Genomic DNA, 17,785 nt, shown 5'->3' with positions numbered 1-17,785 from the left:
GCATGGATAGCCAATGAGCTGCTCCGCTCGCCAACCAATCATCTCTCAGTAGCAGTAACACTAACCGATCAGCACTCAGTAGCAGTAATTCTAACCGATCAGCTCTCAGTAGCAGTAATTCTAACCGATCAGCTCTCAGTAGCAGTAACACTAACCAATCAGCTCTCAGTAGCAGTAACACTAACCAATCAGCTCTCAGTAGCAGTAACACTAACCGATCAGCTCTCAGTAGCAGTAACGCTAACCAATCAGCTCTCAGTAGCAGTAACACTAACCAATCAGCTCTCAGTAGCAGTAATGCTAACCAAACAGCTCTCAGTATCAGTAATGCTAACCGATCAGCACTCAGTAGCAGTAATGCTAACCAATCAGCCCTCAGTAACAGTAATTCTAACCGATCAGCTCTCAGTAGCAGTAATGCTAACCGATCAGCCCTCAGTAACAGTAATTCTAACCGATCAGCTCTCAGTAGCAGTAATGCTAACCGATCAGCTCTCACTAACAGTAATGCTAACCAATCAGCTCTCAGTATCAGTAATTCTAACCGATCAGCTCTCAGTAGCAGTAATTCTAACCGATCAGCACTCAGTAGCAGTAATGCTAACTGATCAGCACTCAGTAGCAGTAATGCTAACCGAACAGCCCTCAGTAACAGTAATGCTAACCGATCAGCCCTCAGTAACAGTAATTCTAACCGATCAGCCCTCAGTAACAGTAATTCTAACCGATCAGCCCTCAGTAACAGTAATTCTAACCGATCAGCTCTCAGTAGCAGTAATGCTAACCGATCAGCTCTCAGTAACAGTAATGCTAACCGATCAGCTCTCAGTAGCAGTAATGCTAACCGATCAACTCTCAGTAGCAGTAACACTAACCAATCAGCCCTCAGTAACAGTAATGCTAACCAATCAGCCCTCAGTAACAGTAATTCTAACCGATCAGCCCTCAGTAACAGTAATTCTAACCGATCAGCACTCAGTAGCAGTAATGCTAACCGATCAGCTCTCAGTAACAGTAATGCTAACCGATCAGCTCTCAGTAGCAGTAATGCTAACCGATCAACTCTCAGTAGCAGTAACTCTAACCAATCAGCTCTCAGTAGCAGTAACGCTAACCAATCAGCCCTCAGTAACAGTAATGCTAACCAATCAGCCCTCAGTAACAGTAATGCTAACCGATCAACTCTCAGTAGCAGTAACACTAACCAGTCAGTGCTCAGTAGCAGTAATACTAATCAATCAGCACTCAGTAGCAGTAATGCTAACCGATCAGCACTCTGTAGCAGTAATGCTAACCGATCAGCACTCAGTAGCAGTAATGCTAACCAATCAGCTCTCAGTAGCAGTAACACTAACCAATCAGCTCTCAGTAGCAGTAATGATAACCAATCAGCTGTCAGTAGCAGTAACACTAACCAATCAGCTCTCAGTAGCAGTAACACTAACCAATCAGCTCTCAGTAGCACTAATGCTAACCAATCAGCGCTCAGTAGCAATAATGCTAATCGATTAGCACTCAGTAGCAGTAATGCTAGCATTCTGCTGCCCAAAACCCGTTTACTGTTGAAAAAGGAAACATACAGGTGAGTTGTCTTTGCTTTTTTAGTGAAATTCATCTTTCCACTGTCTAAAATTAAAGGAAAGTTCTGGGCGAGTGATTAGAAACTATTTTAACTTTTAATTTTTAGCCATTTCACTCCACTCACCCCCATTCATTGAGGACTTACTCGCCGGCGCCCTCTGCTGACTAGCAGGCCTGTTTTTTATATAACGGGGGAAATAGGAAGTGGCCAGGCTCCTCATAAACCAGCTCTGGTCATTCTCCTCTTTACAAGTTCTCTGCTAGACCCTTCTCCCGTCCGAGGCTCAAACAAGCATAAATAATCGACCATCTTTTCAATCCGGTATATAAATCAGTACCCAAAATAAACGGAGTAGCTTTTACACATAGAAAAGTGATGTTATGATAAAAACTGAAATCTTTTACAGCAACTGCAATAGTTTATGTTGTTATATTGTTAGATTTGCCGGTTTAACTGGTTACACTTTCTTATTACCGGAGGCTTTTATACTTAAACTCCACACTTAAAACACAGGTTTAGATTTTAGCGCCTTACACTTTGCCAGTAAAAGTTAGATAAATGAAGTATTAATATTTTAATAATTAGTAAACCAAAATATATACACATTTCTAAATACACTGATGAGCCTAACATGTTTCTGTAAGGACCTACAAGGATCCCCATGGTTTCTGGCTCCAAGACAACAGCTGATCAGAACTGTCTGCTCCTCCAGTTGATTTGCTCTGGCTGTGTAAGTCTATAAGCTCATTCTGAATGTGACGAACTGTCGGGTTTAGCTTTACACTAATGGATATTGTTCTGAAGAGGGGCAAACTTAGTCAAATCATATATAGTGTATATATAGGTATATATAGGTATATAGTGCTGTGTTTATTAAAAAAAGAGCTAGATAAATTCTCACAGGTCAACCAAAAGAAAAAACGCTGACCAATATGCACATTTGGACGTAAACAAAAGCATCTGACCAAAATCCCAATGACGATGGAAGACAAAGGAGGCTAAATTTCAGGATTCAAACACTTTTAATCGCAAACATACAAGATTTTAGCACAAATGTACTTATAAAGAACTATTCCAACAACATCAAATAAGACAAGAGCACAGATGGATCCCACGGAAGTGAATATTAGACAAAAAAGCCGACAAATAAACAAAGACGTTATTTGTTCTCAGCAACACTTTGTTGTTGCTATTACATAATAATAAGATGTTTTAGGACAGTTCAATCGTTGAAGTTTGTCTTTGGGTGTACAAGTTTTAAATAAAAAAGCACAAACTGTTACAATATCAAATATGCTTCAAATTCATGTGCCATAACGTTTGTGCAGACCACGCCTGTTATTTTCTCCAGGATGTTAAACTCAGTAAATAAACGGTAACTGTGAAAGGAAATGTGCAGAGCAGTGGTCTCTGTAGAGGATGTGTTCACTTATTTTCACACAGAAAACCAAAAAAACAAGTAACAAAAACTGAGGATAATAAAAAGCAATATGGGAGTAAAATACAAGAGAGACAGCGGAGAAGGAAGGAGAATTGGACAGCATCACAGATCCCTCCCCACTAATTCAGCAGCAGTGGATGCTGACACGGATGTATCAAAACATTATGACCACTAAATATGCTGTCGGCCCTCTGTGTACCACCGAAACCTCTGAATGAAGACCCCTGAAGGTCCCAATGGCTAACCAAGACATTAGCAACAGAACCACACTGAAGAATCAGCTTACAGCGTTACACGTTTAGGACAATCACACTGTAAAGAATTTACTGTAAAATTACGGTTTATCACTGGCTTCTAGTTACTTTTACAGTGATTTACTGAGTCCTATTAACAGTAAATAAGAGTAAAATAACAGTTGTTTTCAGTAACTGCACAGCCACCTGCCCCACAGCGTTACTGTGATAACTGTAATTAAAATACAGTAATCTCCTGTATTTTTACAGCTGTTAAAGAACATAACTCAGCAGCTAATAATGTATAATAAATTCTTTCACAGCTGGAAGTGTGATGACAGGATCGCAGCCGAATGCAAATAAAAGACAGACGTGATTTACTGAAAGGCAGATCACCAGCAACGTAGTCAAAGTCCAGGTCAAAAAACACAAGCAGTGGTGCCAAAAAGGGCAAGGCAAAAGTCGAAAAGTCAGCAAACAGATACGAAGGTCAAAACTCACGAAAACAAACAGCCCAACAGAGAAAACAATGTTACTGACTAAAGCCCGGGCTTATATAGTCTAACCTAAGAGTCCCAAGACTTCAGCACAGGTCTTACAGTAGTAATAATCAGGAGACTGAGATCTCTGGCAGGAGCCGGGTGGAGAGTAGGAAGTCATATGAGGATTCCGGGAGATGGATGCATATCCTGCATGGAATGTGTGACAATCAGCATGAATCTTTTTAACATCAATAAAAAGTAAAAGATAACTCATATCAAAATAATATCAATGAGCATACTTACTCACAGTACTTGCATTTTTCATTGCAGACACACATTTTACAGTCAAGCTTGCGTTTAATCTGCACAGACTTGACCAAAATTGTCATCTGGCAATATGAACAAACTTTCTAACAAAATCTGATTTAAAAGAAATATGTTTTTTCCATACGGCATGGTGGCACGGTGGCGTGGTGGGTAGCGCTGTCGCCTCACAGCGAGGAGGGCCTGGGTTTGATTCCCCGGCCGGGCGGCCAGGGTCCTCTCTGTGTGGAGTTTGCATGTTCTCCCTGTGTCTGTGTGGGTTCCTCCGGGTTCTCCGGTTTCCTCAGTCCAAAGACATGCAGTCAGGCCAATTGGACATACTAAATTGCCCCTGGGTGTGAGTGTCTGTCTGCTCTGCGATGGACTGGCGACCTGTCCAGGGTGTATCCTGCCTTCCGCCCGAAGACTGCTGGGATAGGCTCCTGTGACCCTGACGGAGAAGCGGCTTAGAGAAAATGTTTTTTCCAAATTTTCATATCTTATTTTTATGGTGACGGGTGCTTATACAGCATCAGCATCACAGTACTTTGCTGTTTTATTACAGAAAACAAGCTAAGATAGGTTGATGTTACAATAAAGTGACGAAAAACTTTTTCTTTTTTTTTTTTTTTTACAGTGAAAAATTGCTGATAAATTCAGTGAAATCTGCAGAAATGAACAGTCAATCCTTTATGAAAAAGAGCAAACTGAAGTACATCGATCGTCTGACAAATCAGAGAATGTAAAAATGGAAGTTGTATATCAAATATTTCATCAAATATTTTCAATGCACCTAAAAATATGGTCTTTTACATTTTTTAAAAGTTTCTAATTTAAGGAACATGTAAGTAAAAGTAAAGGAAGGAAAGACACTACAGTAAATGTAGCAAAGTGAAGCATATTTCAATAAAAGCATGCTTAGCCGAAGTGTGGAACTAGAAGCAGCAGCTTTTAAAGTATGCTTTAGTACATTTTAGTTGCAATAGAATTCAAATTGGCAATTAAATATCAGCTGAGCAGTGTACACTTCAAATGTGTTCACCCTCAGAACTCAGAGGCACAACTAAGTGCCTGTAATATATATTTAACCACAATATATTTAAAGACTATTTACATACACTTACATTGCCATAAGTAACACACTGCATATGTATTCAAGTTTGAAGTGTTTATTTTTCGTATTGAAAAGTGCACTTATATGCATTTTTCCTTCACAAGGGGGTGCAGAAGATACTGAAACTGATGTTTCCAACAGATCTACATTAGTGTTGCTCTTGTTTAAGCCACACCCAAATATAAAGTACAGCAGAAATGCTTTCAGAATTAGTTTCCTCCTGGTAACGGTGCAGAGATGGTTCTGGCTCTGCTGCTCTGTGTCGTGGGTGAGTGTTAGTGTTTCATTCAGGTCCTTGTTAAACTGATGAAGAAGTAACAACACAGTCATCTGGTTGCGTTGTATAGCTGTGTAGTTGTATGGCTGTGGAGTTGTATAGCTGTGTAGATGTATAGCTGTGTAGTTGTATAGCTGTGGAGTTGTATAGCTGTGTAGTTGTATAGCTGTGTAGTTGTATAGCTGTGTAGTTTTATAGTTGTGTAGAGCTGAAAAGGCTCTGAGTTATTCATCTTATCAGTGGAGTATTGAACAGATTGGACAGCTGAAGCCGTGTTTAACTGTGCTTGGTCTCTATTGTGTGTTGCAGGTCTACTCTCAGTGTCTGGCGGCTCTCAGGCCACTTTAATGTTGGAGGCAGAACCTGGAGATAATGTGACTCTTCAGTGCCACAGCAACCTCATAGATGGATCGTCGTATATATACTGGTTCAAGCAGATAAATACTTCTGCTCCAGAATTCCTTCTTTTCATGCTTTACTCAGCACACGTGATCAAACGGCCTCATGATTTTGAGAGAATTATGGTGTTCGTGAACAACTCCACGACTGTTTCTCTCATAATACGTGAAGTCAGATCGGCTGATTCTGGACTCTATTTCTGCGGCATTCAGAGGATGCCTGGCCACATGACCTTCAGCAGTGCAACACTTCTACAAGTTAAAGGTAATTTCCAACTAGTGACCTTAGAACTGGTAAATAACGTTTACACAACATGTTCAGTTAAAAAAGTCGGATCTCCATAAAGTGCAACATTTTCTAAATGCACTGATGTGTCAAAACATTATGACCACTAAACATACTATCAGCGCTCTTTGTACCACCAAAAGCTCTGAAAAAAGGCCCCTGATGGTGTCCTGTGGTATCCAGGGGCCAATTAAAAAACCAAGACGTTAGCAACAGAACCAAGCCAAAGAATCAACGTACAGCGGTACACAAAGACCAACAACACTGTAAAGAATTTACTGTAAAATGACTAGTATTTCATCTTATCAGTGGAGTATTGAACAGATTGGACAGCTGAAGCCGTGTTTAACTGTGCTTGGTCTGTATTGTGTGTTGCAGGTCTACTCTCAGTGTCTGGGGACTCTCAGGACACTTTAATGTTGGAGGCAGAACCTGGAGATAATGTGACTCTTCAGTGCCACAGCAACCTCATAGATCTATGGTCGTATATACACTGGTTCAAGCAGATAAATACATCTGCTCCAGAATTCCTTCTTTATATACATTACGCATCACAGATGGTATTGTATTCCGAGGATGTTGTATCGAAAGGACCAGGGAGAATTACGGGGTTTGTGAACAAAACCAAGAGTGTTTTTCTGATGATAAATGAAGTCAATTCCTCTGATTCTGGACTCTATTTCTGTGGCATTCAGAGGAGGCATGGACACTTAACCTTCAGCAGTGCAACACTTCTACAAGTTAAAGGTAATGTCCAGCTACTTACCTTAGATCTTGTAAATAACATTTCGAGCGAAAGGAATTAAAAGTTTTGTCATGTTTGAGTCGGTCTTGTTTCTTGCTGTTTATTCCTGTTGAACACTTACAGCTCTGCTTACTGGGCTGAAGAACACCTTCCAAAAACCGCAAAACAAAGCACACGTGAACCCGTTCTTATGCTGGAACTGGCATGGAGGTTTAAGAGAAAGTGGTGTTCATAGAGAAGAACTTGTGTGACTGTGTGTGTAGTTTTAACTGCACATTTGTGGTTTTACATATCCAGAAATGTGTTTTCTATCTAGATCAAGAAGCACATGAAGCAGAAGAAGCAGAAAAAGCAGAGCAAGCAGCACCAGCAGGACAGGCAGGACAAGTAGAAGAAGTAGAAGAAGCAGGAAAAGCAGAAAAGCAAGCAGCAGAAGCAGGACTAGCAGGACAAGTAGAAGAAGCAGAAGAAGCAGAAGGCAGCTCTTTCTACTTCTTCTTCATCTTGACTGTGATCTTCGTCATTGCGACTGTGGTACTCAGCGCTCTACTAATCTTACTGAAGGCCAGAAAATAACATAGAAGGTAAAGTATTGTTATTATTTTGATGGCTACTTCATATAAACTCGATTCCTAAAGCGTTGGGACTGTGTGTGAAATGTAAATCAGAAAGAAGTGTTTGTAAATCCACTTTCATCTGTACTTAAATAGAAACAGTACAAAGACAAGATGCTTAATGTTTTATCTGGCCAATTAATTACCTTATGGCCGTACTATTCATTTAGTAAATATGCATTCATTCTGAAACTGATGCCCACAGCACAATCCAAAAAGATTGAGACAGGAGAAGTTTTAGCACAGAGTCCTTCATGAGCGAGGAAGGTTTGAGACTCGCCACTTTACCAAAACACATCAGCAAAAACTCAGGAGTGTCAGGATTTTAGGTAACAAACTCTTTACGATGCGTAATATCCAGAGAATCTGGAGAAAAACAAGGCCACCGACTGAAGCTACTTTAAGTTGGTGTTGTTGGTGAAGTCACACCAACAGTTAAGTTATATCTGCATGTTACATGTGATGTACTCTTTAAGTGTTGGTCAGTGTGTCCTATAATTTAACACAAATTATTCACAGTAAAATGATGTAAATGTATTCAGGATTTCATTGTGAAATCAATTCATCTGAAGATATTTGATTAAGATTAAGGGACCCTTATTAGTCCCACAGCGGGGAAATATCACCTCAGCATTTAACCCATCCGTGAAGTGAAACACCACATACAGTGAGGAAAATAAGTATTTGAACACCCTGCGACTTTGCAAGTTCTCCCACTTAGAAATCATGGAGGGTGTCTGAAATTTTCATCTTAGGTTCATGTCCACTGTGAAAGACATAATCTAAAAAAAAAATCCGGAAATCACAATGTATGATTTTTTAATCATTTATTTGTGTGTTACTGCAGCAAATAAGTATTTGAACACCTGTCAATCAGCAAAAATTCTGGCCCTTAAAGAGGCCCTGTTAGTCCGCCTCTAAAAAGTCCACCTCCACTCCACTTATTATTCTAAATTAGAAGCACCTGTTTGAGGTCGTTAGCTGCATAAAGACACCTGTCCACCCCACACAATCAGTAAGACTCCAACTACTAACATGGCTAAGACCAAAGCACTGTCCAAAGACACCAGAGACAAAATCGTAGACCTCCACAACGCTGGAAAGGGCTACGTGGCAATTGCCAAGCAGTTTAGTGAAAAAAGATCAACTGTTGGAGCAATTATTAGAAAATGGAAGAAGCTAAACATGACTGTCAATCTCCCTCGGACTGGGGCTCCATGCAAGATCTCACCTCGTGGCGTATCAATGATCCTAAGAAAGGTGAGGAATCAGCCCAGAACTACACAGGAGGAGCTGGGCAATGACCTGAAGAGAGCTGGCACCACGGTTTCCAAGGTTACTGTGGGTAATACACTCAGACGCCATAGTTTAAAGTCATGCATGGCACGGAAGGTTCCCCTGCTTAAATCAGCACACGTCCAGGCCCGTCTTCAATTTGCCCATGACCATTTGGATGATCCAGAGGAGTCATGGGAGAAAGTTCTGTGGTCAGATGCGACCAAAATAGAACTTTTTGGTTAATTCCACTCGCCGTGTTTGGAGGACGAAGAATGATGAGTACCATCCCAAAAACACCATCCCTGCTGTGAAGCATGGGGGTGGAAGCTTTTCTGCACATGTGACAGGACGACTGCACTGTATTAAGGAGAGGATGACCGGGGCCATGTATTGCGAGATTTTGGGGAACAACCTCCTTCCCTCAGTTAGAGCAATGAAGATGGGTCGTGGCTGGGTCTTCCAACATGACAATGACCCAAAGCACACAGCCAGGATAACCAAGGAGTGGCTCCGTAAGAAGCATATCAAGGTTCTGGAGTGGCCTAGCCAGTCTCCAGACCTAAACCCTATAGAAATCTTTGGAGGGAGCTCAAACTCCGTGTTTCTCAGGGACAGCCCAGAAACTTGGCTGATCTGGAGAAGATCTGTGTGGAGGAATGGGCCAAGATCCCTGCTGCAGTGTGTGCAAACCTGGTGAAAAACTACGTGAAATGTTTGACCTATGTAATTGCAAACAAAGGCTACTGTACCAAATATTAACATTGATTTTCACAGGTGTTCAAATACTTATTTGCAGCAGTAACAAACAAATAAATTATTAAAAAATCATACATTGTGATTTCTGGATTTTTTTTTAGATTGTGTCTCTCACAGTGGACATGCACCTAAGATGAAAATTTCAGACCCCTCCATGATTTCTAAGTGGGAGAACTTGCAAAGTTGCAGGGTGTTCAAATATTTATTTTCCTCACTGTATACTCTAGTGTGCACACACTTGATCAAGGGCACCTCAGTCATGTGCTCAGCTCTGGGGATCAAACCGGCGACCTGCCGGTCACAAGGCTGGTTCCCTAACTGCCCCAAACTTGATCTAATAATATGGCAAATTACTCCATCATTCATGCTCAGCAATACAAAAATGCATAAATATTTTCAGAAAACATCTAAAGCGACATCTAAAAAGCTTTACGTTGGATTTTCTTAAACTCTGGAAGACTGGCACGTTGACAAAAGATTCCGTTGTTTATTGCAATTCAAGACCTGAGGAACCAGAAGCTCGCAGCCGAGGCTTGAGTTAAGATCTTTAATGTTGGTAAATAAAAGCAAAAAGTTGAAAGAAAAAAAACAACACGGAATGAAAGGGTACAACTAGAATACGCTCGGTATGCATATACACACCGATCAGGCATAACATGATGACCACCTCCTTGTTTCTGACCTCATTGTCCATTTTATCAGCTCCACTTACTGTATAGCTGCACTTTGTAGTTCTACAGTTACAGACTGTAGTCCATCTGTTTCTCTGATACTCTGTTAGCCCCCTTTTACCCTGTTCTTCAGTGGTCAGGACCCCCCATGGAGAGCAGGTGGTGGATCATTCTCAGTAGTGCAATAACACATGGTGGTGGTGTGTTACTGTGTGTTGTGCTGGTCTAAGTGGATCAGAATCAGCAGAGCTGGTGGAGTTTTGTTGAAAACAATAGTTCTTACTGTAAAACTTTTCTGTAGATTATGTATTTATTTATTTATTTATTTCCATTTTTAGAGAAATTAAAAAGGTCAAACAGATGTTGCTCATTTTTATTAGCATTTCACATGCCGTCCCTACCTGGAACCTGGAGTGATTTTGTTATTTCTTTTTTTTAAAAAAAGGAATGTTATTTGTCTACATGATGTACAGATCAAGCAGTATTGGACTGGATATGGAAAAGGTTTAAATATAATTACAGATCAGAAGAAATCTGCACTGTAAATATATTTAATGCATTTAATAACTTTTTATTCCTCTTCATGTTTTACTACAGAAGCTGATTTGAAAGTGCAAGAAGACCACGGGGTAAAAAATCATTTACCGTAATTTACTGATATGGTTCAGTAAATCTCTGTCAAAGTAATGCATGTAGTGGCCAGAAGTTCACTGTAATTTTACTGTGATTTTTACTGTCTTACTGTATATGTTTTATTATTGCTTCCTGCCAAGCTTAATCAGGCGTCACATTTGTGTTCTGATTTTTGAAGGAAACGGTTTTTCTTAAATTAAAAAATAAAAAACATTATTGTGCCATTTTATTTTTGTTTTTAGAATTTTAGAGAAATTAAAAAAAGGAACATTATAGTAATGGTTTATATTTGATTCAGATCCATGGTGGTTTTAATGATAATGACAACCTGCATCTATGAATAGAGGCTTTATAGAAAGAGGTTTTACAAGCTTTGCTCTTTAAAGTGACGCTGCATCGGCTTGTTTACCTGTGTGAGACATGGGGTTCTTCATGTTATTCAGTTGTATCAAAGCTTTTAAAAATACACTTGTTTGTTGAAAGCTGTGGTCTGATGTGTCTTTATAATGGAAACAGCTCTGGGAGAAAATCCTGCAGCTTCAGCAGAAAGTAGAGCTGACGAGAAACCAGCGATCATCATCTGCTCCACAGCAGAGCAGGAATTGCTCTGTGTGAGGCGTCTATTTGCCCTTTCTCAACAGTTCTTCACTGGAATGTGATGCTGCTGTTACTCAACAGTTATTGATAGTCCTTCCTTTTTCTTCGGAAATGTTTCATTTGATTTATTGCCATGCAGTCATGTTCAAAAGTTTCATGTGAAAGTAAACGAACACGTCCTCTACAGAGGCACACTACTGCGCTACTGTCTATTTGGAAACAAGGAACAGGTGTGCACAAGTTATGTCCACAGTTTGGGGTGGAGCTAAGAACAAGAAACAGGTGCAGGCTGAGGAGGTGGCAGACAATGGGGAAGAGCTAACACGACAACAAAAGCACATGGACCAGAAAACAGAGGCGCATGGTGCAGGAAAACATTGAAACAAAGGCAGAAAAGAGAAAAACAAGGATTAAGGCACAACAGGACGTTGCACCATCTTAAACAAGCTGGCTTACAGGGCCCTGTAAGAGGCCCTTTATTGCCCAGTCCTTATTTTCTGTATTTCCTCACGCAAAAATAAAGAAAGAAAGAAAAGAAAATGATATGACTTACATTAAAATACAAATTATTCTTCATCTCATGTCGAGATATTGTATATCTCAAAATAAATAAATGAATGAATAACAGATATAAAGGTTTTTACCCGTGCACTAGTGCGGGGTCTTTGTTGCCATATTTTGTGTTTTCAGATGCGTCGCACGTATCGGGGACACGTCAGACCTGCAGGCTGACCAGTCCAGACCCTGCACGCTCTTCTTCTGCAGGCATGCCTAATCTGTGCAGAATGTAGTTTTGCAGTGTCTTGTTGAAATATGGAGGGCGTCCTAGAAAAAGATGTTGTCTTGAAGGCAGCATGCCGCTGCTGTCAGGAAAAACCTTGTGTCTCTGTTTTTGTCGTTTTTTCAGCTTTTAGCATAATTTGAAGTGCCTGTTGTGCTTTACATTTTGTGTAAATCATGATGAATGGACCAAAAGAAACAAAGCGGCCCAAAGCGACTTGAAAAAAATTCTGGTTCCATTGATGTACATTAAGCAGCACGGTGGCGTGGTGGGCAAGGCAAGGCAAGGCAAGGCAAGTTTATTTATATAGCACCTTTCATACACAACGGTCATTCAAAGTGCTTTACAAATAATAATGTAAATAAAATAAAATTTATGTAAATTAAAAAAAAATTTTAAAACATAATAGATTTAAAAGAAGTTAATCAAATTTAAAAGAAGGAGATAAAAAATTAGAATAAAAATAAGAAACATGATTAAAACAATAGATATAAAAGAAAATGAATGAGGATAAGAGTGCCGTTACAGGATAAAGCACTGGGTAGCACTGTCGCCTCACAGCAAGGAAGGCCTGGGTTCGATTCCCCAGCCAGGTGACCAGGGTCCTTTCTGTGTGGAGTTTGCATGTTCTCCCTGTGTCTGTGTGGGTTTCCTCCAGTTTTCTCCCACAGTCCAAAGACATGCAGTCAGGTGCCCGCAATTGTGTGTGTGTGTGTGTGCGCCCTGCGATGGACTGGCGACCTGTCCAGGGTGTATCCTGCCTTCCACCCGATGACAGCTGGGATAGGCTTCAGCACCCCTGAGGGAGAAGCGGCTTAGAAAGTGTGTGTGACTTAGATTAAAAGTAGATTTTTTCCTTCTCCTGTGAAGTTACCATTTTGGAGATAAGAGGTTTTCTTCCAACAACAGCGATATGTTACTTTTCGGCATTAATGATGCATCACAGAAGTGGAATTTACCTTTGCCAAAAGCACTGACACCACCCCGGCAGCATGACAGACCCTGGCTTTTGGTAACAGTCTGGACGGGCCATTCCGTCTTTGGTCCAGAGCACATGGCATCCGTTTTTTCCAAAAAAAAAAACACCCTGAAATTCCTCCAGATTCCTGTCCCTCATGACCACATGGTGAGCCATTAGATGCCATTGTTTTGAAGTAATGTGTCAAATCAAAAGGAGCTAAAATTTTGTGGCATGGACTGTACCAGACCTCTCTAGGTGCCCTGTGGTATTAGACTCATATCTGGCAATATTAATAAAAAACAGAGGCTTTTCCGCACGAACAAAGGTTGGAAACAAAACACTTGGAAAACTAGGTTCAACCAAGTTTATTGACACGGTTAGCTACCCGTACTCGGGGCTACATGACCGTTTGGTGGTATGACGCGTTACAACATAGACATTGGTTCTACATTTGTGTTACCATTCTCCAGCATCAGCCGGAGAACAATCAAATGAGTACAGTTTATTCACATGAACATCAAATAAATGAAGGGAGTGCACGATTTTCACCATTCAGTCAATGCCAAAGCTTCAGTCTAACACCACTGTGTAAATGTCAAACAGCGCTGCTGACCAGGAGAGCGGAGCTGCTGAGCATTAGCTTACCTAGCATGCTTTTCTAGGTCTGTTCACCACAGAACAGGTTCAACTCTGACTAGCAAAATCTTTACTGATGCAGTTCAGGTAATAACTCAAACCTGAGGAATGGAGTGACTCGTGTTAGAGGGACAGAAAGACCTGCCTGTTCAGTGGTGCTTGGATCTATAGCTTCCTAGCTAAGCTTATGCTAGCCAGCTCCTCACACATTGCTAGCTAGCTTAGCATAGCTAATGAGATCCAAACAGCCCAGTACGGGTTTGATTCAACTAACTGGTGGCTGCTGTCACAAACAGAAAACCGGAAACGAAGCCGCTCTTTAGTGTTTTAAGCTGTAGCTTGCTAAGCTAAGCTAACAAGTGTACGCTGCATCCCTCAGCTGTACACACTCAGTTTCAGTTAAGCGATGGTTACAAAACAGCAGTTTAGAGAATAAAGACTCATCTAAAAGGTACAAGCGCATTTTTATTCCTTATGTTTCATGGAAATTCACCTAAAATGTACTCTTGTGTATTTGCACACACAAAATGTATGTCACTGGTGTCGGAACAAAACCTCCTATCTCCATTTTTGACATTTTCAGTTTTGGAAATAATTTTAAAGTGCCTGTCACCCATTATATGGTACGTATATTTCACGGTGAATGGACTAAAAGAAATGTCCCAAAATGACTTGGAAAAAATTCTGGTTCCATTGACTTACATTGAAAGTAAAGCAGGTTTTTTGCTTCTCCTGTAAAATTACTATTTTGGAGATAAGAAGTTTTATTCCGACAGCAGTGATATATTTTAAAGTAACACCTGTTAGATTATACTTATGAGAGGAAGAAAATACACTAAAATAAGTGTATCATACTTAAGTGCAGTTAAATAAAAGCTTATTTATTTGTCATCATCTTAAATGTATTATTTAGAACTAAAAGCAATGGCTTTTAAAGTATGCTTGTAATAGCAAGATCATTTAAACTAGTAATTCAACATTCGTATAGCCAAAGGTATACACTCAAAATATGTTTAAGTGTGGTAGAGTTTGTATCTTAAACACAGCTTAAGTTATCTTCAATGCAATATAACTTGCTCCCATTAAGAACAGGAAAGCACCTGTAGATGTAGAACATTACTTAAATATAACGTGTCGGATTCAGTTGTTCCTAATGATGTAAAAAAGTACATTTAAATACATGTTAAGTATATAGTGGCATTAACATATAAGTTAAAATGGATTTAAGTGTGTATTTAAGCTGCTCTTCAGATTAAAGGAGAACATGCTGTGTATGGTTCTATATAACACCAAAAAGGGTTCTAGTGACCAAAAAGGGGTCAAGTATGTAAAATCCTTTTTTGGTGCTGTATAGAACCATATACAACACATTCTCTTCTTCTTCTTTGAGCATTCATGGTTCTATACAGAATCATTTTCTTTACTAAAGAACCCTTGAAGAACCATCTTTTCCTTAAGTTAGCACTCTTAGCACAGGTTTTAGCACTGAAGTGTATCAGTAAATCCAGCAGTATGTATGTATTATATTCTGTTATGTCTATCATTTGCATACGTTCAACTTAAGCCAGCACTTTATACACTTAACACTTTAAAAACACTTAAAAGACTGAAAACATCAACTGATGACACACACACACACACACACACTCACATGTCTATATATATATATATATATATATATATATATATATATATATATATATATATATATATATATATATATATATATATGTATGTATATATATATGTATGTATATATATATATAGACATGAGCTACATTGAATAAAGCGTTTCAGGTGTGCGAAAGTTAACATTTTTCATTTTAAAATTCACCACATTCTCTGTTGGGGGAAGGTAGGGACTGCAGGCAGGCCAGTCCAGCACCCACACCCTCTTCTTCTGAAGCCCTGCCTTTATAACATGTGCAGAACGTGGTTTTGCAGTATCTTGTTAAAATATGCATCTGGTTCCCTGGAAAAGATGTCGTCTAGAAGGCAGCATATGTTGCTCCAGAACGTCTGTGTACTTTTCTGCTTTGATGGTGCATCACAGAAGAGAGACCACTGACACAACGCCCACACCACGGCAGACCCGGGCTTTTGGACTTGCCCCTGGTAACAGTCTGGATGTGTCACGGTTGTTATGATGTCAAGTTTGTAAAAATAGCAGAAGCCTTTTTGGTGCTATGTAGAACCGTATACAATCCCATTTCCAAAAAAGCTTGGAACGCAGTGCAGAATATAAATAAAAACAGAATGCAATAATATGAAAATCATGTAAACCCCGTTTATAAAGGAAAATACAACAAATACAACATATCAAATGTTGAAAGTGAGAAATTTTATAGTTTTTTTGAAAAACATATGCTCATTTTGAATTTCATGCCTACAACACGTTCCAAAAAAGTTGGGACGGGGGCCTGTTTACCGCTGTGTTTCATCACCTCTTCTTTTCACAACACTCTGTAAGCGTTTGGGAACCGAGGAGTCCAGTTGCTGTAGTTTTGAAAGTGAAAGGTTTTGCTGTTCTTGTTTTAGGATTTAAGATTTCAGCTGCTTATCATTTCAGTCCAGTCTAATTTGTCATATTTTTCATTTCATAATGTGGCAAATGTTTTCAATGGTGACAGGTCTGGACTGCAGGCAGGTCAGTTTAGCACCCATACTCTTTTACTACTGAGTAATGTTGTTGTAATACCTGCAGAATGTGGTTCTACATTGTCTTAGGATATAATCAAGGCCTTTCCTGAAAAAGATGTCGTCTGGATGGCAGCATATGTTTATATCATTCAGCATTAATAATGCCTTCACAGATGTGCCAGTCACGCATGCACCAATGCACCCCTATACCATTATGAATACTGGCTTTTGAACTGTGCACTGATAACAAGATGAGTGGTCTTTAGCCTGGAGAAAAAAAAATATTCTAATTTTGATTTGTCAGACCACAGGACACTTTTCCACTTCCCCTCAGTCCATTTTAAATGAGCTCTGGCCCAGAGAAGGTGGCAGTGTTTCTGGAACCTGTTTATATCTGGTTTCTTCTTTGTGTTTTAGAGTTTTTTAACTTGTAGCGACAAACTGTTTTCACAGACAGTGGTTTTCAGACGTGTTTCTGAGCCCATGCAGTGATTTCCACTGCAGAATTATATCTGTTTTTAATGCAATGCCACCTGAGGGCCCAAAGATCACGGCCAGCTAATACTGGTTTTCGGTCTTGTCCCTTACATACAGAGAGTTCTCCAGATTCTCTGAATCTTTTAGTGTTATAATGTATCGTAGAGGATGAAAAGCAACAGTTCTTTGCTATTTTATGTTGAGAAACGTTATTCTTGAATTGTTATTTGATGGTGCAGTCTTTCACAGAGTGGTGAACCCCTCCTCATCTCTACGTCTGAAAGTCTCGGCCTCTCTGAGATGATTTTTTATGCACAATCATATTACTGACCTTTTGCCAGTCAACCACTGGTTCTTTTTATTAACATTACACAACTTTACCAGCCTTGTTTTGGAACGTGTTGTTGGCATCAAATTCAAAACGGGAATATATTTTCCAAAAATCAATAAAATGTCTAATTTTCAACATTTGACATGTTGTGTTTGTACAATTTTTAATTAAACATGGGGTTTAAATGATTTGCAAATCATTGCAATTTTTTTTTTTACAATTTGCAAAGCATCCCAACTTTTTTTGTTCACCATCAATCTGAATAACCATTTCACCATGCAAAGAAGGCTTTAGTCAGGCAAATTGAGCATTTATGGTTCTATACAGAACCATTTTCTTTACTAAAGAACCCTTGAAGAACCATCTTTTCCTTAAGTTAGCACTCTTAGCACAGGTTTTAGCACTGAAGTGTATCAGTAAATCCAGCAGTATGTATGTATTATATTCTATGTTATGTCTATCATTTGCATACGTTCAACTTAAGCCAGCACTCAAAAGCACAAGTAGGTGTATATAATTTATGTTTAACCACAATACACTTAATTACAA

General features: G+C 39.5%; 1 protein-coding gene across 1 annotated transcript; it reads left to right on the top strand.

Moving 5' to 3' along the window:
* The first annotated feature begins 5,339 nt into the window (after positions 1-5,339).
* Positions 5,340-11,295, top strand: LOC108434257. The gene is made up of 5 exons (XM_017709259.1): positions 5,340-5,423; positions 5,742-6,095; positions 6,495-6,863; positions 7,178-7,445; positions 10,778-11,295. Exons 1-4 carry the CDS (start codon positions 5,393-5,395, stop codon positions 7,435-7,437), a joined length of 1,014 nt encoding a protein of 337 aa, XP_017564748.1. The 5' UTR covers positions 5,340-5,392; the 3' UTR covers positions 7,438-7,445; positions 10,778-11,295.
* Positions 11,296-17,785: the final 6,490 nt, after the last annotated feature.

This window comes from Pygocentrus nattereri, chromosome 20 (assembly GCF_015220715.1).
Source record: "Pygocentrus nattereri isolate fPygNat1 chromosome 20, fPygNat1.pri, whole genome shotgun sequence".
Classification (NCBI taxonomy): Eukaryota; Metazoa; Chordata; class Actinopteri; order Characiformes; family Serrasalmidae; genus Pygocentrus; species Pygocentrus nattereri.
The sequence above is the reverse complement of the archived record's forward strand: the minus strand, read 5'-3'. Positions and strand labels throughout refer to the sequence as shown.